Source organism: Lutra lutra, chromosome 6 (assembly GCF_902655055.1).
Source record: "Lutra lutra chromosome 6, mLutLut1.2, whole genome shotgun sequence".
Classification (NCBI taxonomy): Eukaryota; Metazoa; Chordata; class Mammalia; order Carnivora; family Mustelidae; genus Lutra; species Lutra lutra.
The window spans coordinates 39,367,056-39,389,212 of record NC_062283.1 but is presented as its reverse complement, the minus strand read 5'-3'; the positions used below and the strand labels follow the sequence as shown (position 1 = coordinate 39,389,212).

Below are 22,157 nucleotides of genomic sequence, written 5' to 3'. Positions count from 1 at the left end.
TGCAGAGACACGGTTTAAGGGAGAAATGGATCACAGGCAGTACAAACAGGAGGGAGCTGTGATCCTAGAAAAGGGGGACAGAGGAGCACACAGGGGACTGCTCAGGGAGCTCACTTCCCCAAAGCCATTGGCTTGGAAATTGAGAGAGGCTGAATTTTGTGAGTTCTTGCAACCAGTGGGGCTTAAAGTCTGGAGTTTTAAAGGTCAGCCAGCTTGGCCAAGACAAAGCCCATAGGGCATTGCATTGCTCCACGACAGAAGGCAGGCAAACTACCTGGGGGGGCACATGGTATGGAAACAGCCATCTGAAGAATGCATGGAGCAGAGTGGGGAGATTATTCACTCTCCTCAGAGCGTGTCCCTGAGAGGCAGCATTCATGGAGGTGCCTCTCTGGGAACAAAGGAGCTGGCTGGCACCATTTCCTTCCCCCATCCCTCAGCATAAACGCAGAGCCACCTGTGTGCAGCAGCACAGCACAGACACTGGCTGCCTAACTTGCTTACACCAAGCCCCATACCCCAGCATTCTGGTGAACTGCTCTTCTCAGTCAAGTTTGCCTCAGTCCCAGCATGGCAGGCCCCTCCCCAGAAGCCAGCACAAACCAATGCCCACACTGCATCTCCTGACCAGAGAGTCCTGCACAGCCTCAGTCCTTTTGGAAGTGGTGTCAGGTTTCATTTCAAAAGCAGACCAGAGCACACCTACTTAAACTCACCACATTCAGGCCAGGGACCAAACACTGCCCACAGCAGGCAAGGAGAGACAAGGTAAGGACTGGCCTAAAGGAGAGAGGCATAAACAGAACACAACAGTAGAGCACTTGCAACACACAATGGAGATACTCTTTCAAGGGACAGGTCCTGGGCACTACATGACCTCTTCTTCAAAAGGCCATTACTTTCAGGAGCAGGAGACATAACTGGCTTTTCTAACACAGAGAAAAAGGCAGAGACTGGACAAAAATGCCGAGACAGAGGAATTTATCCCAAATGAGAGAACAAGATAAAACCGTGGCCAGAGATCTAAGAGAAACAGATATAAGTAACACACCTATGTAGAATTTAAAGCAACAATCATAAGGCTATTTAATGGGCTTCAGAAAAGATGACATTAGTGAGACCCTCATTATAGAGATAAAAGATTTAAAAAAGAATCCATCAGAGATGAAGAATGCAATAAATGAGATTGAAGATAGGTTTGAAGCAATGAACGGCAGGCTGAAAGAAACGGAGGAACAAATTAGTGACCCAAAAGACAAAATAATGAAGCTGAACAAAAGAAAGAAAACTCTTGCAACATGAGAGTAGACTTAGGAACTCAGTGATTCCAACAAATGTTATAACATCAGTATTGTAGGAGTCCCAAAAGAAGGAGAGAAAGGGGGCAGAAAATTTATTTCAAGAAATAATAGCAGAAAATGTATCTAATTTGGGGAAGGAAAAAGACATGCAAATCCAGGAGGCACAGAGAAGTCCCATCAATACCACCAAGATGTACTGTAATTAAATTTGTAAAATATAGTGATAAAAAAAATCTTAAAAGCAGGAAGACAAAAAACTTCTTAACTTTCAAGGGAAAACCGATATGGTTAGCTAGAGATTTCTTAACAGAAACTTGGCAAGCCAGAAGAGAGTGGTATGATATATTCAACGTGCTGAATGGGAAAAAATCTGCAGCTAAGAATACTCCATCCGGCAAGGTTATCATTCAGAAAAGAAGGGGAAAACAGTTTCCCAGACAAACAAAAACTATAGAAGTTTGTGACCTAAACTACCCCTACAAGAAATATTAAAGAAGACTCAGTGCAAAAGAGAGACCAAAAGTGACAAAGAAAGGATCAGAGAAAATCTCCAGAAACCACAACAAAATGAGTAATAAAATTGGCAGTAAATACACAGCTATCAATAATTCCTTTGAATGTAAATGGACTAAATGCTCCAATCAAAAGACAAAAAGGGTGTCAGAATGGATTAAAAACAAAAACAAATAAAAAAAATAAGATCTATCTATATGCTCCCTACAAGAGACTCATTTATCATGCAAATAGATATCAAAGGAAAGCCAAGTAGCAATACTTATATTTGATAAACTAGATTTTAAAATAAAAACTGTAAAAAGAAACAAAGAAGGGCATTACATAATCATAAAGTGTACAATCCAACAAGAAGATATAATTATTATAAATATATATGCTCCCAACATGGGAACACCTAAATATATAAAACAATTAACAGCAAACATAAAGGAACTAGCTGATAACATATTAATAGTAAGGGACTTTAACACCTCACTTAAATCAATGGGCAGATTATCTACACAGAAAATCAATAAGGATACAATGGCTTTGAATGACACACTGGACCAAATGGATTTAACAGATACAGTCAGAACAGCCACCCTAAAACAGCAGAATACATGTTCTTTTCAAGCGCACATGGAACATTCTGCAGAATAGATCACATATTAGGTCACAAATCAGGCCTCAACAAATACAAAGACTGAAATCATACCATGCACCTTTTCTGACCACAATCCTATGGAAATAGAAATCAACCACAAGAAAAAATTTGGAAAGACCACAAATACATGGAGGGGAAACATGTTACTTAACAATGAATGACTCAACCAGGAAATCAAAGAAGAAATTAAAAAATATGTGGGAACAAAGGAAAATGAAAACATAACGGTCCAATACCTTTGGGATGCAACAAAGGCAGTCCTGAGAGGGAAGTATATAGCAATAAAGGCCTACCTCAAGAAAAAGAAAAATCTCAAACATAAACTCACAGTTAAAGGAGCTCGAAAAAGAACAAATAAAGCCTAAAGCCAGCAGAAAGAAGAAAATAAGATTAAAACAGAAATAAGTGATATAGATACTAAAAATAATAGATCAATGGAACCCGTAGCTGGTTCTCTGAAAAAAGTAATAAAATTGATAAACCTCCAGATGCACTTATCAAAAAGAGAAAAAATAAAGTTAAATAAAATCACAAATGAAAGAGGAGAAATAACACCACAGAAATACAAATATGAGAAGATTATGAAAAACTATGTCAACAGACTGGACAACCTGGAAGAAATGGCTAAAATCCTAGAAGCATAAAACCTATCAAAACTGAAACAGGAAGAGAGAAGATTTGAACAGACCAACAACCAGCAAAGCAATTCTATCAGTAACTTAAAAACTCCCAACAAACAAAAGTCCAGGGTCAGAAGGTTTCACAGGTGATTTCTACAAAAACATTTAAAGAAGAGTTAATACCTATTTTTCTCAAACTCTTTCAAAAAATCAAAAAGGAAGCAAAACTTCCAAATCCATCCTATGAAACCAGCATTACCCTAATACCAAAGCCAGATAAAGATTCCACTAAAAAAGAGAACTACAGGCCAATATCCCTGATGAACATGGATGTAAAAATTCTCAATAAAATACCAGCAAACCAAATCCAGCAATTACAAAAATCATTTACCATGATCAACTGGGATTTATTCCTGGGTTGCAAGTTGTGGTTCAACACTCACAAACTGATCAATGTGATACACCACATTAATTAAAAAAAATGGTAAGAATCATATGTTCCTTTCATTAGATGCTGAAAAAGCATTTGACAAAGTAATACCTTCATTCATGATAAGAAACCCTCAACAAAGTAGGTTAGACAGAACGTGATTTCAACATAGTAAAGGCCATGTATGAAAAACCTACAGCCAATATTATCCTCGATGGGGAAAAACTGACAGCTTTTCCTCTATGGTCAGGAACAAGACAGGGATGTCCACTCTCCCCACTGATATTTAACACGGTAGTGAAAGTTCAAGCTACAGCAATCAGACAACACAAAGAAATTAAAAAGCATCCAAATCAGCAAGGAAGAGCTTAAACTTTCACTATTTGCAGACAACATGATACTCTCTGTAGAAGACTCAAAAGACTCCACCAAAAAATCGCTAGAACTGATTGATACATGCAGTAAAGTCACAGGATACAAAAATCAATATACAGAAATCTGTTGCATTTCTATACACCCATATTGAAGCAGCAGAAAGAGAAATTAAGGAATTAATCCCATTTACAATTGCACCAATAATTATAAGATACCTAGGAATAAACCTAACCAAAGAGGTGGAAGACCAATACTCTGAAAACTTTAAAACAGCGATGAAAGAAAAAGAGAGAACATTAAAAAATGGAAAGACAGGGGTGTCTGGGTGGCTCAGTGAGTTAAAGCCTCTGCCTTTGGCTCGGGTCATGATCCCAGGGTCCTGGGATCGAGCCCCGCATCGGGCTCTCTGCTCAGCGGGGAGCCTGCTTCCCTCTCTCTCTCTGCCTGCCTCTCTGCCTGCTTGTGATCTCTGTCTGTCAAATAAATAAATAAAATCTTTTTTAAAAAATGGAAAGACATTCTGTCCTCATGGATTGGTAGAACAATTATTACAATGTCTATACTACTGAAAGCAAGCTACACATTTAGTGCAATCCCTATCAAAATACCAACAGCATTTTTCACAGAGCTAGAACAAATAATCCTAAAATTTGAATGGAAACCCAAAAGACTCCAAATAGCCAAAACAAGTTTGAAAAGAAAGGCAAAGCTGGAGGCATCATAATTCTGGACTTCAAGCTCTATTACAAAGTTCCAGTGATCAAGACCGTATGTATGGTGATGGCACAAAAACAGACAACGGAACAGAATAGAAAACTCAGAAAACCCACAACGATATGGTCAATTAATCTTTGACAAAGCAAGAATGAATATCCAATGGGGAAAAAGACAGTCCCTTCAACAAACAGTGTTGGGAAAACTGGGCAGCAATATGCAAAAGAATGAAACTGGACCACTTTCTTACACCAAACACAAAAATAAATTAAAATGGATGGATGAAAGAAAGAAATGTGAGACCTGAAACCACAAAAGTCCTAGAAAAGAACACAGGCAGTAACTTCTTAGACATTGGCCATAACAACTTCTTTCTAGATTGGTCTCCTGAGGCAAGAGAAACGAAAGCAAAAATAAACTACTGCAATTATATCAAAATAAAAAGCCTCTGCATAGTGAAGGAAATAATCAACAAAACTAAAAGGCATCCTATGGAATGGGATGAGATATTTGCAAATTATATATCTGATAAAGGGTTAATATCCAAGATACATAAAGAATCTCTAAAACTCAATACCCAAAAAAATGACTAATCCAATTAAAAATGGGCAGAAGACATGGATAGTTAAATTTTTCCAAAGAAGACATACTGATGGCCAACAGACACATGAGAAGATGTTCATCATGATTGGTCATCAGGGAAGTACAGGTCAAAACTACAATGAGATACTACCTCACACACCTGTCAGCATGGCTAAAATCAACAACACAGGAACCAACAGGTGCTGGCAAGGATTCAGAGAAAGGGGAACCCTCTTACACTGTTGGTGGGAATGTTAACTGAAGCAGCCACCCTGGAAAACAGTACAGACGGTCCTCAAAAAGTTAAAAATAGAACTACCCTATAACCCAGCAAATTCACTACTGGGTATTTATACAAGGAATACGAAAATACTCAAAGAGATACATGCACCCCAATCTTTATAGCAGCATTACCTACGTTAGCCTAATTATGGAAACAACCCAAGTGTCCACTGACTGATGAACAGATAAATAAGATGTGGTATATGCATGCAATGGAATATTAGTCAGCCATAAAAATGAAATCTTGCCATTTGCAATGATGGATGGAGCTAGAGGATAATACTAAGTGAAATTAGAGAAAGACAAATACCATATGATTTCACTAATACACAGAACTGAAGAAACAAAAGAAATGAGGAAAGGGGAAAAAACAGAGAAGCAAACTAGAAAACAGTTTCCTTACAAGAGAGACCAAACTGATGGTTACCAGCGGGGCTGTGGGTAGGGGGATGGGTGAAACAGGTGATGGGGATTAAGGAGGGCTCTGTTGCGATGAGCACCAGGTAATGTATGGAAGTGTGGAATCATTACGTCGTACCCCTGAAACTAATATTACACTGTATGTCAACTAACTGGAATTTAAAGAAAAACTTTGAACAAATCCTTAAAGAGGAAAACAAGAACATAAAAGTAAAAAATCACAGAGCTTATCCTTTCAGTATGTCTAGCAGGAATGAAAGGTAATAGGTAAATAGTTAAATAGAACCATTCAAGAAAATGAAAACAATTAATAGGACTTGAGGCCCAAATACCAGCTTCAATGACTGTGCATAATAGAACTTTTCTGCAAGGCAAGGCTGCAGCACCCCCAACAGAAAAGACTCCCTGGGGAGACCTCTAGCACTTTTGCCAATGTGAACAGATGTAGCTGAAGAACTTTCCAAAGTTATAAAAATATCCCCAAACTGTCATTTGACCTTTAAAATTGACACTGGCATTTCAATCCTGCAATGCCAAGTTTATTTAGATGATAAACAACACATCCACACATGGATCATACTTAAATTCCCATTCCCATCAGCTGACAGCAGCATCTTGAGGCCACAGAGTCTGTCAGGGTCGCTACAGTCATGGTGGCTCAGGGTTTTCTGACATTCTGCCTTTTGGAACATTTCCACCGCTCCTGTGGCCACCAACTTCTGAGAGAAGCTTATGCCCGAATGGTTAGGGAAGTTGCCCTATTTGCCCACTCTCCAGGTACTTCAGCTCACTTAAATCTCACAACAACTACCTACAGTTGTATCAGGCCCTGTAAGGCAACTGAGTATTAGGACTTTCCCTCATTTGTAAGATAGGCTGCATAGCTCGTGCCTCAGAGATACCCTGAAAATTGAATAGCAGCGTACACACCCAAACACTCAGGAAGGGCCGAGCACACAGCAAGCCATCAGAAAACAGGAGTTCGGTTCCCCTGAGGCCATGAGGGAGGAACGCACATTCTCCACCTCCTAACTTAGTGCTCTTTCTACCAAAACTGCAGTTTTCGGACTTGGGGAGCATGGTCCCTGAATGAAGGGAAGAAATTCCCAGACCCTCAGCATTCTTACCTGCTTTCCTAAAACTCAGTTCTTGGGGAGAGGGGGAGGTTCTTCTTCCCTCTGCTCCTCTCCCGCTGCACAGAAAAGGGCCAACTTCTCACTCATCCTGAATCACAGTACATGTACTGTCTCACCATGGTCAAATCTCTAGGGCACTAAACAAAGGTAATTAGAAACATTGTTGTCTTTATTAAGAAAGTTAATGTCGTTAATGAATGGGTAATAAATCCCTTGGGAAGATGAAAGGTTTCTAATTATTTGCTTTCAACAAAATTGAAGGAGACCTAATGTCATCAGTAGATCATTAAATTTTCTTTTTTTGCTGAGAGATCACCATATGGTTTTTGGCTTAGAGCTTGAGAGTTCAAAAAACGGAAGAACACCACTACAAGAAAATGCTTTCCATCTTATTTACCTCTTTATGTAGACAAGTTTGACCTAATGAGAACAGAACTATGTTAAATCCTATCTCTTTCTAGCAATCAGTAATATTCATCAGTGAAGAGATAGCAACAATAAAATGCTCCATCCATATCATTAAGAATCCAATTTCCAATAATGTAGCTTTTATGCTTAAGAGGTAATTATCCAAGTTGGCAACATTTATGGGCTTTTTACTTCAAGTGAGTAACAATTTTACAAAAATGATATGTACTCATATGCATGGCATTTATGTTGCTTTGATTCCTTGTTTACTGCTACTAATCGTAGTGTTAACTCAATCTTAAAGAATTTTTAAGACCATAGTTTATAGCCATAGGAATTTTTTAAAAACTGAAATTCTATCTATAATCATTTTTGTTACTGTAGCTATGTGTGACTAGAGGATCAATAAAGGACCTTGAACCTTAAAATATTGTGCTGAGATAAAATTCTGAGGGAGAACGGAAATAGAAAAAGGAACAATATAAAATTTCCAGATGTTACTGGAAAACATACTATTCAAAAGATGTTGAGTATAAAACTGTTCTAGTTTTTATAACATCCGCTGTATGTAGTTTTCATTAATAAATGTCAGTACTTATAATTCAATAAAACTTACATGCTTTGCAACCATTTTAAGTGATTTAAAAAATTTAGACATCAATTTGTAAACATCCTAGAGAGCGTACAATTTTACTAAATTCTTTTAGGAGTTAGGTGAGGATCCTCCCACCAGACCACTAGGTGTGACGATTCTTGTGAGAGCGCGACCTGGAATGTGCAGGGTCTACAAAGAATGAACAGGGACAGTACTCACAGCATTTGCAGGCAAGGAAGCAACTAGGGTACTTGTGGGTAAACACACACACACACACACACACACACACACACACACACCACTCCAACTGCTACATTCCCCATTCTGGCAGGAAACAAGTTTCAAAAGCTTTGTGAGCTTTTTACTTACGAAAATGTAAGCAATGTTTGAAAAAAGAGAAAACAAGCTCAGGGTAGACTTCCCAATAATTGCTGGTCAGCTGAAGGCCAGCTCAGTGTCCCAGTTGAGGCTGGAGAGGGTTGGGCACAAGGTGAGGTGGTCAGAAGGGATCCTCTCTGCCTTCTGCAATAGGTACTGGAAAGAGTAATTCTCCTGACCTTCCCAGGCCTAGCAAATGACCTTAAAAACCAAGCTATTGCTTGTAATCTCCTGCTTTAAAAATAGATTGTCTTCTTCCCTTGTAATTTGCCATCTCCTTTGTAACATACTATCTCTGATCCATTCATTCGTGCCAGCGACAATCTATCCTGTTAACAGGCTTGGGGTCCAAGCTAGGCCTTAGGACTGCCAAGTAGCTAAAAATCACACCTTGGACCTGCTCTGAGCTACCTGCAGGCCAACTTCCTAGCTTTCACACACACAGGAATCAGCTTCAGACCTCTTAACCCACAGGAGAATTGGCCTTCCGCTTCCTCTCAACCTAAAATGTCCTTTAAGATGCTTTTTATTCTCTTGCATCCTCCCAGGACTCTTTGTATCAAGCCCCGTTTAACTCTTGTCCCTCTAATCATTGTGGTAACACCCAGTGGTGTAGCCGAGACACCCGATTTATGTAGTCCCACTTGGGTACAGACTAATTGGGGAAAGTCAGGCACCTGCACCTCCTCCTCCCCCCCCCCCCCCCAGAAGCACAGTCCAGATCGCAGAAACCAAGTATTTAGAGACATCTAACCAACGAAACAGTGCAGTAGCTGTTTGATATACCTCTCAATGGGGGCAGTCACCCACACAGGAGAACAAGGGAAAAAGAACTAATATTTATAACTTGCCAATAGGTCAGTTCTTAAACAGCTGTCCTATGAGGAGGGCAGCTTTTGCCAAAATCATGCAACCACTGAGTGGTAAAGCCGGATTTGCACCCGGGGCTCTTTAACTCCTTTAACTCCTTCCTACCTGAGTTGCCCACCAGCCTCTGGAGTGTGAAGAGAATATTCACGGGCTTTATCTCTCTCTCCTTTTTAGCATGAAAGCTCTTAGAGTCAGCACAGAGGCCACATTTATCTTTAAGTTACTATTTAAGGGGTGCCTGGGTGGCTCAGTCGATTGAACCGCAGCCTTCAGCTCAGGTCAGGATCCCAGGGTCCTGGGATGGAGCCCTGTCTCTCAGATCCCTGCTCAGCAGGGAGCCTGCTTCTCCCTCTCCTGCTCCCCATGCTTATGCTGGCTCACTCGCTCTCTTCCTCTGTCAAATAAATAAACAAAAATCTTTAAAAATAAATAAATAAATAAATAAATAGTGAAAGGTCAAAGACTTGCCTGGTGGGTGATCTGAAAACCAGATGGGAACAAATGAAAGCATATTCCGTACACTGCTATGCACAGACTTTTCAAAGCCACAGGTTTACACAAAAAATGAAGACTTTCTTTCTTTATAGGACAGGCTTGGGGAGAGATGCTAACTCTTCTCCCAGAACTAAGTGTCTCACTTGGCATGCAGGAGATGGGGACGCGGCTGCCTACTCCTCCATCCCATCCCCTGTTGTCAAGGATATCTTCCTGTTCTCTGGATATTCACACACCCTCTTTGCTCAGGTGAACTATGGCTCTGTCCACTGGGAGGGCTCTTGCCCCCTGCCCTGTGACCCACTAGGTGCCATCAGCCTTTAGGTCTCAGCTCAAATGTCACTTCCTCTATAATCACTCCACACTACAACCCCATTAGCTGTCTCTGCTCTATGCTCCCAGGCATCTGCATTTCCCTCAACAGGCACCGATCCTAGCATTAGTATTTAGTCCAGACATTTGATCTGTGAGGACTGGGATGCACCCTCTCTGCTCACAGCTGTATTACTCTCTGCCTTGACAAAGCATAGTGCCTAGCACCCAGTAGATGCTCAATGAACATTTGTTAAGTGGAGAGAAAGCATTCTAATTATATTCAAATATCTTCTCAATGTCGTAATGTTTAAACTCAAGTAGGTGGAAGGAATCTTGCAGAGCCATACACTATTACTGCTAAGATACAATTATTTTAGATAACTGAAATCTCCGTTAAGGGAGAATGTTCAGCATTTAGCAAATTCAGCTTTCATGAAAGAGATGAAAATGCAATTTATAGATACCTGCCTTTCAGATGGAAGGAATGACTGTCTTAGTTTCTGCACGTAACATACTTTACTATTTATTTATTTTAAAAGATTTTAGTTATTTATCAGAGAGAGAGCAACAGCAGGGGAGTGACAGGCAGAGGCAGAAGGAGAAGCAGTCTTCCTGCTAAGCAGGGAGCTGGATGTGGGACTTGATCCCAGAACCCCAGGGATCATGACCTGAGCCGAAGGCAGATGCTTAATGCACTGAGCCACCTGGCATCCCCATACTGTACTATTTAAAGTTCTCTTTTCCCTGCTGGAGATTGGGGGGGGGGGAAGAACTCTTTTAAGTTTTCAGTTATTTTAAAGAAAAGACCAAATAATCTGACTTGCGGTAGAGAACCTGATTGATCACTGCCCCCAGCATAGACATCTGCAGGGTTTTCCCAACATGCAGAAAGACTCAACCAATGATTTATTCATTTTGTTTTTAATGCAGGGAAATTCCTAATCCCCCCCCTCCCCAAATAACTGACAAGACACTTAAGCCTTCTACCAACAAGTAACCAGTCTTGTGAACCTGACGGTGTGGGCCATCACTGGCCAGCATGAGCAGCACACTAGCTTCCTGCAGGTGTACCTTTGGCTTGGGGAGGAGCTGTCTCAGCCTGGGGGAGAGAGCAGCCAGCAGCTGTCCTATCCTGCATGAGCTCAGCTCAGACTGACTCGGGTCCCCAGCTCCTCCCACGTGAAGTACTGTCCCTGACCCCCATTCTATTCCAGTACTTACTCATCCATTCAGTTCTGCCTGTCCTGAAAACAAGTGTGCTCAGAAGCTATAGTTGCTGAGGTGAAAAATTAATTTTAATGCTTTATCTTCTTACAGAAATGCTCCTTTTTCACAATAGTTTTGAAAACCACTACATAGGTGTGTGTGTGTATAAAAGGCTACAATTTATATACTACTAACTTAGCAGTTTTCACCTGACTAGAAAAAAACAAGACAAAAATCCAGTGGGCTATAAATAAGATAATGTGAGATGAAATAAAATGTTCGTAAGATCAAAGGATATTAGGAGGGGAAAAGGTCAAAAAGGGAAACTGGAAGTTGATACGTCATACATCCAAGAGGACAAGACCTGAGTTTAAGTGTGGCAGGAAACAGCAACAATGTTAGAATACTCCTGCAGAGGGGCACCTGGGTGTGGCTCAGTTGGTTAGCATCTGACTGTCGGTTTCTGCTCAGGTCATGATCTCAGGATTGTGAGATAAAACCTTGCCTTGGGCTCTGTGCTCAGCAGAGAGTCTGCTTGAGATTCTCTCCCTTTGCCCCTTCCTCTGCTCTCACTCTCCCGCTCTCTAAAATAAGTCTTAAAAAAATAAATACTCCTATTGATCAAATTCTTTACTCACCACAATGACATATCTCCATCTGACTGCACATGTTAAAGGAGATAAGCCTCAGAAAGGTTAAAAAAAAAAAAAAAAAAAAGCAGGCTCCAGGGGCACCTGGGTGTGCCTGACTCATGGTTTCCATTTAGGTGGTGATCTCCTCATCACGACATGGAGTCCCGTGCTGGGCTCCATGCTCTCTTCCCCCCTGTTCCTCCCATCTCCCCCAGAATAAATACATCTTAAAAAAAAAAAAAAGTGCAGGCTATAGAACCAGAGGACCTGGACTCTAAATTCTGTCTCTGAACCTGTTCAGAGTTAATGACCTACATGACCTGTTCAAGTTAATTCTAGGCATTTCTACTCAGCTATGAAATAGGGATGCCAATTCTACTAGAGTAAATGACTATATTGGGTTCCTGCTGCACTTGTAAAAATCTCCGTGCTCACCGAAGTACTATGCTCAGACCTAAATATCAGCAGTAGGATGAAAGAGCAGGAACATACCAGTACCTATCTCAGGGGCTGTTGTGAGGAACAAAGAAGTTCAAACACTAAGAGTTGTTCCTGGCCCATAGTGAAGTGATCAACTGATGTCAACTACATTCTGCTTGTATCCATGGCAAAGAGTATTTTATTTCATTTTTTAAAGATTTTATTTATTTGTCAGCGAGAGGGAGAGTGCACAAGCAGGGGGAGCAGCAGGCAGAGGGAGAAGCAGGCTCCCTGCTCAATGGGGAGTCTGACACAGGACTCGATCCCAGGACCCTAAGATCGTGACCTGAGCTGAAGGCAGACACTTAGCTGACTGAGCCATGTAGGCATCCCAGTAAAGAGTATTTTAACATTTATTTCAAATTATGCACAAGAACTACCAGGAACGAAAAATGGATTACCTTCATTTATTGCTGTGAATTGGAAATCTGTTCTAAACCTACCTACTTATTTACTTACCTGCCTACCTACGGACTGGGGTAACAATTTTATTTGTGCTTTGGAGGGAGGACTTGAGATCCATGCAAAACCTAAATATCATGCTTCAACAGCATTGCAAATCAAGTATATAATGTGTTAACTATATAGACTGAGTAAATATTTCCTCAGACTTCAAAATGTTTGAATAGACATATCTGAGCATTATTGAATTCTGTACCAAAAAAAAAAAAAAGCACTACTTGAATACCACCTGGAATAGTTAATGAATAAGACGATTGACTTTGGTTCTTCTATTTTGCTTTTGTAGCATGCCTTAAAAGCAATTACTATTCCATTACTGTTCACACAAGAGAAAATTTACCAGCTTGTAATTTAGAGGCAAGTGGAGTAGACAGAAGAAAATGGAGTCACCCACCATAGTTTCCAAGAAGCAGGAGACAACAGTCTAAATGTTTAAAAGAGACACGTTCATTGCACCAAACAATAATCCGGGCATGTCTTTATGGCTATTCATGAGAAAGAATAATCAGTGAAAAGTAGATTGGAGGACAAAGAATGATGGAAAAAGACAACAAGAAGAGGCAGAAGAGAGAAGGTCTTTTAAACCCAAATTGTTATATCTGGTCCATTAAAATATCAAAATCCAAATGAAAGCTGGTCTTCACAGAAAACTCAAAAATCAGCCCTAACTCAAGTACCAACTCAAGTACTATACAGCCAGAGCTGAATACAGAAAATCTTTAGATTTAACACTGACAAAGAAAATTGGCTGCAGTTTTATACACACACTTTTAGAAAATTCTCACGTTTCATCAGCCCTACAATGCGATTATTAATACGGTTTTAGATGGGGAGAAATAAAACACAAAGGGCACATTTCAGGTAAAACAGTCATTTTATGCTACACCTAAGAGATTCTTCTGGATTTCTTCACTTTGGAAAAGATTATTAGCCCACATTAAGTAACTGTATCAAAGGTAAAAGTAAAGATAGATCTCTGGTCTCCTTTCTGGAAACAGGCAGAATTTACTACTTGAGGGAAAGTGCCAAACACTGCAAATTTGAAAATCCTTTGGATTGTGGCTCCAATAAGCTGCATATAAAGAGGGGAGCATACTGATGCTTTAGGAAAGGAGACAGAAAATTAAGCCTCAACTCCTCCACCTGCCCAGCTCACGAATAGCTTAACTGCACCCAACAGAAAAATCGAAACAAAGGGCCTCTTTAGTTCACTGCTTGCCAGAAAGGCATCTTCAAGACGCCTTCTCATTAACTGAGCCCTTTCACGTCCCCTCCTAAATGTCTCACAGTTGGCCTATCTTCCAGTCTTCGCTCATTAAATTTAAAGTTAAATTTTTAAAAGTTTTTTCTTGTTGCTGGGAAAGGACTGTTTTTTTAACCTTTCGATTCAATTGATTGCCAAGGGTGAAAGCAACTTCACCTGAAAAGCACCAGCTTTAAACTCAGCAAACACTGGAAGGTTTTCTAGCAGAGAACAGAAGTCTCATCAATAGTGTTATTGAAAATAGGACTAGATAGAGAGCCACATTTATCTGCAGTTGTGGCTTGTATTAAATTAGCTTAAATCCTTCACAAATAAGCTTTTCCGGAGGGTTAGACAGATGAGGTGCTCCAGCAGGCAGGATTACCTATGGTCTGCAGAGTACAACCCCATCCCGCCCCCAGGAAGAGCAGAAAGACCTGCTGGGATACTGCAAACCTGAAAAGCTCTGTCCATCTCCTGCCGTTGACAGCCCAGTTTCTGTGGCTACCACTCCCCCTGAGCTTCATTTGCAAGTGCCTTTGGCCATTAAGGTAGCAAATACTTCTTTCCTGGCAGCATAGCTCAGTTGAGAATGGAAGCTGAAAATCAGTTAGCTGTATGGAAGAAGAAAGCAGCTCTCCAGTTACCAGGGAGGAATAATTGAACACAGATTGCCTGTTGCGCCTTTAATTTAATTTGGAGACCTTTCATCTTTTAGTTTCCTTCATTTGCAGCCAATGCTTAGAGAGCTAATTTGTACCTGGTTCATTTTCCTCCTTTTATCTTATCTACATTAACATCAACCATGGAAATGAGAAGCACTATGAATAAAAGATGAAGCCTGACTTGGGACATTCTCTCCTTAAGTACCATGAATTACTTAAAAACTAATTTGTGTGGATGCACAATATAGAGGACTGAGATCTACATGCCTCACCCTTACAGCATCTTTTATCAGCATCTTCCCTTCCCCCAAGGGGTTGCAGTTTTTAGAAGTTTTATCTAGTCCTACTGGTTCTCCAAGAGAACAATGTCTAGACTATAATCCACAAGGAATCATTAATCTTCGAACGGGTATAAGGCAGGCTATCCCATTACTGCACAAATCCAAGGATGCATAAATCCCACTAACCTGACTTTTTAGAGAGCTCAATATCGCTTGCCTTACAAGGAGAAGAATTGCAAAAAGGAAAGCTGAATGTATCAACATATATGCATGGTGAACAGATGCCCACTCTGTCCAAAAACACTGTGTGTGGGAGAGGATGAGAGGTGGTAGAGAAAGGGACTGGTCTTGAAATGACTGTCTGGGAGTGGCCTCTGGGAGCTATAGAATTTCAATTCCAAGTGTATCATGGGTATGGCGTTGTTTAAACAGTCCTTCTATTGTATATTTTGTACCACTTGGCACCTCTCCATTAAAAAAGAGTTGCACATGCTCTTAAAATAAGTTTGATTTTTTTCATTACTTCCAACTGTACAAAATGTTAGTGTCTTGTTAGTTTTGCCTGTTTTTCCCTTTATAGTTTCCTCTGGGCCACTATTATTTTTTCTCTTCACCCTCTCCTCCTCTATATTCTTTCCTTTTTTCCAATGGACCAATGAAAAAAAATCTAGTGTTTTTTTCTCTCGCTGCTTTAATATCCCTCCCCAACAAGCCTTCCTTTCAGTTTGGGAAGCATCAAAGGAAGACTGTGTTCAATTGTTTCACTGCTTGTAATGCCAGCTCTTCCAGTCATCTAACCCCTTACACCAAATGGGCTAGAACTGGAGAGAAACTGAAAAGTCACTCCCCCTTCACAGCCCATCCCCCTAAAAAGTTGACTAGTGATGATGTGCATTACGTATACAAGACTACACATTCTTACAGGTAAGACAACATCTAAAAAGGAAAAGAAAAGAAAAGAAAAGAAAAAGACTTTGGAGTTTAAAGTTATGGTGTATTGAAATGTAAAGGTCTTTGCTTCAGAATACAAACCACCGTATCTTTTGAGGAAAGAATATGTAAGCAGGATCAAAATTAAAGCCCAACTTAAAAAAATCAGATTATAGCTCTAATCTTATTTATAATAAAGACTACCCCTTACAATGTCAAACTTAGCTATTTCTTCTGAAGGAACATGGAAAGAAAGCCCTACACTGCAAAAATTTGGAGAAGAAAAGATGGAAAGCAATTACTGGTCCTTTTATTCATGAAGGAGAGGATGAATAGAAATGAAGGTGGCAATGGCCCTTAAAAAAATGATTCTCAAAGCCACATATGCAGAAAAATTAAACTGAAAGGGTACAAAGTCACTTTGTCCTGAGGTTAAGAAAGCCAAACAAATATTAGGATGAAGTTGTGGGGTGTTTATGTTTACTAGACACACAGATTGTCCGGTTTACTTTGCATGGTGAGGGGTGTGATGGAGTCTCAGAAGCAGGTCAGGGAATTTGGGGTAGAGGAAAGCAACAGTTCCACCAAGTGTCAAAGAATCCAAGTTTTTGTTTTCTCCCAGGTATTCTTGTGTGTAAGGAAGAAAAGTGAAAACCATGCAATCTGGACTCATTCACAGAACATACACAGACTGCAAAATACCAACCTCAAGCAGTAACACCTGTCCTAAACTCCTGTGGGCTCTGTAAACGACTGGCCTCAGAGGAAAAAGAGCCATTTCGGCAGCAGGGGACTGCGCTGCACCCAGGACCTCACAAGGAGCACCAGGATGCAATGGGCAGGTGCGAGAGTGGCCTGGCTAACTGGCCAGAGGGAGGCCTTGGATTGAGAAGGATTGAGAAGAAGAATGGGGCTGTCCGCCTGATAATTTGGGCTGCGGAAAGACATAACCACAGGGCAGAAGAGTCTCAACTCATTTACCAGAGGTTTTCCTCGAAAAAGAGGCAATCTCCAGAATCAGAAAGGGCTTTTGTGGCGTTCAAGAAGAGACAGAGGCAGGGCTCACCTACACCCCGGAGAAGTCAGTCTCCACTAATAACTATTTCCGTGCCAACAGACTGTAAGAGAAGTTTGTCTCCGGGCTGATTTTTAGTCACCATCTCCACCTTCCTCTCTGTTACGGTTCTAGACTCGGAAGTACACCAAGACCGCCTGCAATGAGCTGGCTCCCTGCGACACCTGTTCCTGACAGCTTGCCTCCCCGAGAGGCTCTCTCTGCCATCCCGGCTGCGTCCTTCTCCAACCAGAGCCTTGCTGCTGGAAACACCCTCGCGCCTCACCTGTGCTACTCGCTTGGCTTAATCTCAGGACCAGGGGGACTGCGAAGCCCCTGGCCACACTCCCTCTCCCGAGCCACAGCGGTCCTCTCGTCCACTCTCCACCCCCATGGCCCGCGTAAACACACCAGGGCACCTGGAGGCTGCGGGCCGCCCGCGAGGAGCACTCCACCTGCAGTCCCGAATGGGAGGACAGAGAAGTGAGAACTCCCAAGTGCAGTCGCAGCCCGGCCGGCCCCGAGGCCCCACCTGCGTACCCCCAACCCCCCAAGCTGGCGCGGGCCGGCCGCTACCTCCTGAAACAGCTCCAGACTGTAGGTGTTGTCGTCGTCGGCGAAGAAGAGCACTCCGGGCTGCGCGCGCTGGTGCTGGTGCCTCTGGCGCAACCAGGCGAGACCGGCGTTCCGCTGCTCCGTGGCGCGCGGCAGTCCGGGCCTCTTGTAGCGCCGCGGTGTGGGCACGTGCAGGTGAGTGCTGGGCAGCCCGGCCCGCGCCAGGAAGCGGCTCACCAGCTCGCTGCGCGCCACCGCGTCCTCCACCAGGATCCAGTGCAGCTGCGCCACCTGGCGGAAAGTGTTGGCCAGGCGGGTCAGCTCGGCTTTCTGCACCGGGCGGCTGTAGGTGGGCGTGATGGCATAGATGGTGGGCAGAGGCGGCTCGGGCCGCGGCTGTGGCTGTGGCCGCGAGTCGTTGCGCTTCTCCCAGCTGCGCCCGTGGCCGCTGTCGGGGCCGCCCCTGCGGAGCGGGAGTCGGGCGCCCCCGCGGCCCACCACGTAGGGAGAAAAGTAGGGGCGCGGGGTGAGCGGGGGCGCGGGCCTGCGCGTGTCCACGTCGAGCATGATGATGACGATTAGGATCCAGGGCAGGAGGATGAAGAAGCGGCTGAACAGCACGGACTTCATGGTGCGCTCTTCCTTGGCCTCTCGGACGCCCCTAAGAGGGGCGAAATGGAGGACCCCAGCGCGCGGTTTGGACGGCGGCGGCGCCCGCACTCAGGAAGCCGCGGCGGGCGCGTTCTCCATGGGGTCGGAGGAGGCTTCGGGGGCCGGGAGCCGCGAGGCTCAGCCCCTTGGCGTGGGAAATCGGCGCAGGTGCCGAGAAGCTAGGGCTACAGGGAGCGCAGGCGGGCAGGCGCTGTCCCCCCACTCCCGGTGAGTCGGCGGGAAGCGGGACTCTGTCCAGCCGCGCGCTGCTGGCCCCGGAGTTGTGCCGAGCGCCAGGAAAGCGGTGCTCCCCGGCCGCTCTTTCTGAAGAGTGGGAGCTGGGAACCGGCCCCAGGGCTCCTTGCCACTCCCGTCCCGCGGCGCTGCGGGCGCAGGGACTCCAGCGGTGCTCCCAATGCGCTCTCCCGGGGGCACCTTCGAGGGCGGGAGGCAGGCGCTGAGGGCTCTCCTTGGTCACATCCCAGCCGGGGCGGCGAGGACCGGGAGGGGACGCCGGAGCCCCCGCTCTGTTCGCGCGCCGCAGCGGAAGCCTGCACTCCCGTCCTTCTCTCTTGTCTTCTCAGAACCTCTCCAGGCTCCGGCAGCAAGATCCCAAAGCAAGGAAAGAAAGAAAAAGCGAGGGGGCGGGGGCGCTGCAGACTCCAGCGTCCTCCCAGTCCTCCTGTGGGAAGACAGCAGCGCTGCTACTGGCGGAGAGGGGCTGCGAGGGGGAGGTTGCGAGGGGGGCCCCGGCTCTCCGCGGGGTCTGCCGCGGACGGCCCCGAGAGCTAGCTCCGGAGGCGGCGGCTGCACCGCGGGAGGAGCGGGAGGAGGGTCCCCGCGGGGCTGCACGACCTGCGGGAAGAGCTGGAAGCTCGTAAGCTGATCTCCGCACGCTCTTAGCTTCCTGAAATACTGCAAGGTCTTCAGAGATCAGCCAGAAAACCCCATTCACGTGCGAAAAACTCGGGAGACCTAGGGTGGGGAGTGAGGGGAGAAAGGCGGAGAGGGTAAAAGACCCCTTTTCTGGTCCCCAACTGCAAGATTAGTGTGCTGGGGTGTGAACCCGACAGCGGTAGCAAAAAACGCTTCCAATGGAAAGCAAAAATCAATAGAAGCCCTGGGAGACGGAAGGGTGCGACGCATAGGTGTTTGGCTTGTGAGATGGTCCATGAGAAAGAATCCATCCAAACGGTTGCTGCCTGCCTGCAGTGAGATCATTGGGGGAGGCGCGGGGGGGGGGGGGATTCCTGAAACTCCAGCTGAGTAGGTTTAACTTATTTTTCCCTCAGTAATTTGGAGTCCCATTTCCTCGCAGTTCACTGCCATCAGAATTATTCCGTTTGACCCTCCCGACGATCCTTTTAAAGAGGCCTGGAAAGTGGAATCACCTTCATTTTATGGCTGAGAAAGCTGAGGCTCAGAGTTTGAAGTGATTTCTCCGAGGTCAGTAGCAAGTGGCCAAGTGGAAATAGAACGTTGGGTCCCCGGAGTCCAGCCCGTGGCTCCCCCGCTGCTCCGCCTGAAGAAATCCCTTTCCACACAGCCGACCGGGAGGGGTCGGCCGTCTCAGATGTATAAACATGGCGCAGTCAAAATCAAAGAGAGCGTACCCAGACATATAGAACCATGACAGTGCCTGGAAAACAAGTAAACAGCTGGTGCATAGTTGGGACTTTTTCTGTCTAGCAGACCTACTAGCCGAGTCCCTGGCTGTCTATAATGTACCGGGAAGAAAGAAGAGAGGCCAGGCTTCGGAGTCACGTCCCAGGGAGGTGCTTGCAAAAGCAGCAGGAAATCCCCCCCCCCCCCCCGCCCGCAAGGCCATGATAAACTAATTTCTGAGCTCATCTTCTCTCGGTTGTTTGTCTTCCCCAGTCTCGTTCACAAATCCCTCCCATGGCGCATTCTGTGTGAGGGCGCGCTGGAAAGCTCTGGAGCCGAAAGCCCACCCCACCCCTTCCAGCCTTTTTGGGAGTTCTCAATTTCTTAGCCCTACCCTTGCTGATCTATCACCTGGCCCTGGAGCGTCTGTGAATTTCCCTAATTTCCTGATCAGGGTCTGAAACATGCGGGTGAAATTTAGGGAGTTAGCAGGCACTCTCTCCCTACCCTTCCACCAAAAGGGCCAGTCTTCTGTCCTGACCTCCCAGTATCAGCCACAACTCATACCACAAACTTGGCAGATTGGTGCCTCCTAACATAGGAAACAATGAATCCATTAGACCCCTTCCCTGATTCTCAGCTACCCTAATGATCCTCTGACTGTAACACAGCCTCTTGAAAACGTGTGGTGATCAGGCATGGGGGTGCACCACCTGAAACCAATGTCAATATCTTGAGGCAATTATGTGGGGGAGGGAACCCAGGAAAGGCTTTTCTTAAATACTAAAAAACAGCACACACACCTGGAGACCCTTGCCAAGATTACTGAAGTCTCGTTCATCCTGCTGGAATTTTTAATGTAGTTGAAGAGAAAAGTCTTACATGTTAGCTGGAGTGCAGCTCAAGTGGTTACTGAACTGTATTAAGAAACTTCACTAATCTTTGTTAGTCGGGAATTCTCGGTTATTCTTATAATTCCATAAAAACCCATTTCTAGTTTTTTCTTCTCCAGCAACGAGCCTATTCACAGATGAGACACTTTCAAAATGAATCAAATTTTGGAAATTTGAAAGGTGTTCCTAAGTCACAGGTGTCCTACAATACAACATTTAACCAGCCTGTTCACATTAAGGAGGTCACTGCATTGTTTCTAGTATCTTTCGTCAGCATTTGCATCCAGGTTTACCTCATTCAATCATCCGCTGGGGGCATCATGGTTCTTGAAGTCAGGCGGACCTTGGTTTGATTCCCAGCTGGGCCACTTGAGCAACTTTAGAAACTCGGGGAGCCTCTCAGTTTCCTTACCTGGAAAATGGAGTTAATAATACATACTCCATGGAAATCTTGTAAGGATTCAATGGGATAAATTAGGTAAAATATTTCACCGAGAACTGGCATTATGCAGGCAATGAATGGTATTTAAATGCAGGTAACATTTGTTCAAAAGAAGATCTTAACCCAGGAGATCTTGCGGAATCATCATCACACAGGAATAAAAATGAGATCCATTCTAAACAGGACTGACAATGCCCCTAAATAGGGTCCCCACCTGTCAGGAAGTTGTTGTCGGTGGTAGTCTTCCCCCACCTGAGGTAGGGAGGGGAATAAAGAAATATTTACCCCAAATACAAGGTGCTGCTTGTCATGCAGTAAGGATGACATGAATCCCAGTGACATTTCTTTCAAATGACTGAATATGCCATATTGTTTTACGTTCAGTAACTCAAAAATGTGAACCCACATCTTTCATGAGCAAGTCTGAGTCAAGAAAAAGATACAAAATTATTAAGAATATCCATTTGAAACATAAGACCAGGGTAAAACACTTTTAAGTGCAAAAATGTATCATACTTCTAAAATATTTAGAGAGTTTATCAGGCACCAGAATGGAAACAACTCCTTTTAGTGGAAGCTTGAAGAAAATGTCATTTTTATGAAACATAATCACTGAATAACTGTAGTACTTTTCCATATAGTCTATGATATTTTTACATAAAAGAATTTAAACTTGATCTGTGGCTGATAATGAAGGTTGGTGGAAGTCACTAGAGTAATTAAAATAATTACCTAACTTCAGAGCTTCTGTACATCCTCTCAGTGTTTATTTTCATTTAATCTCTCTAATTATTTGTGTAACAAAGTGAGCATTGCTTCATCTGTACTAATGAAGCCTTAGATTGCTGGCATCAGCCACAGCATTTCATCAGCATTCGGTGGTTGTTCTCAGATAAACAAAGGTAAAAAAAAAAAAATCCCATCTGGGGAGTTAACAAAAACATATCGTATAATCACTAAACATTTACATTTTGCCTT

General features: G+C 43.7%; 1 protein-coding gene across 1 annotated transcript in view; it reads right to left on the bottom strand.

Moving 5' to 3' along the window:
- The window catches only part of B3GAT2 (beta-1,3-glucuronyltransferase 2), a 78,558-nt gene extending 59,722 nt beyond the window's left edge, over positions 1–18,836 (bottom strand). Inside the window, exon 1 of the mRNA XM_047734430.1 lies at positions 17,610–18,836. Within this exon, the coding sequence (XP_047590386.1) occupies positions 17,610–18,218 (609 nt within the window). The 5' untranslated portion in view covers positions 18,219–18,836. The remainder of the gene's footprint in view (positions 1–17,609) is intronic.
- Positions 18,837–22,157: the final 3,321 nt, after the last annotated feature.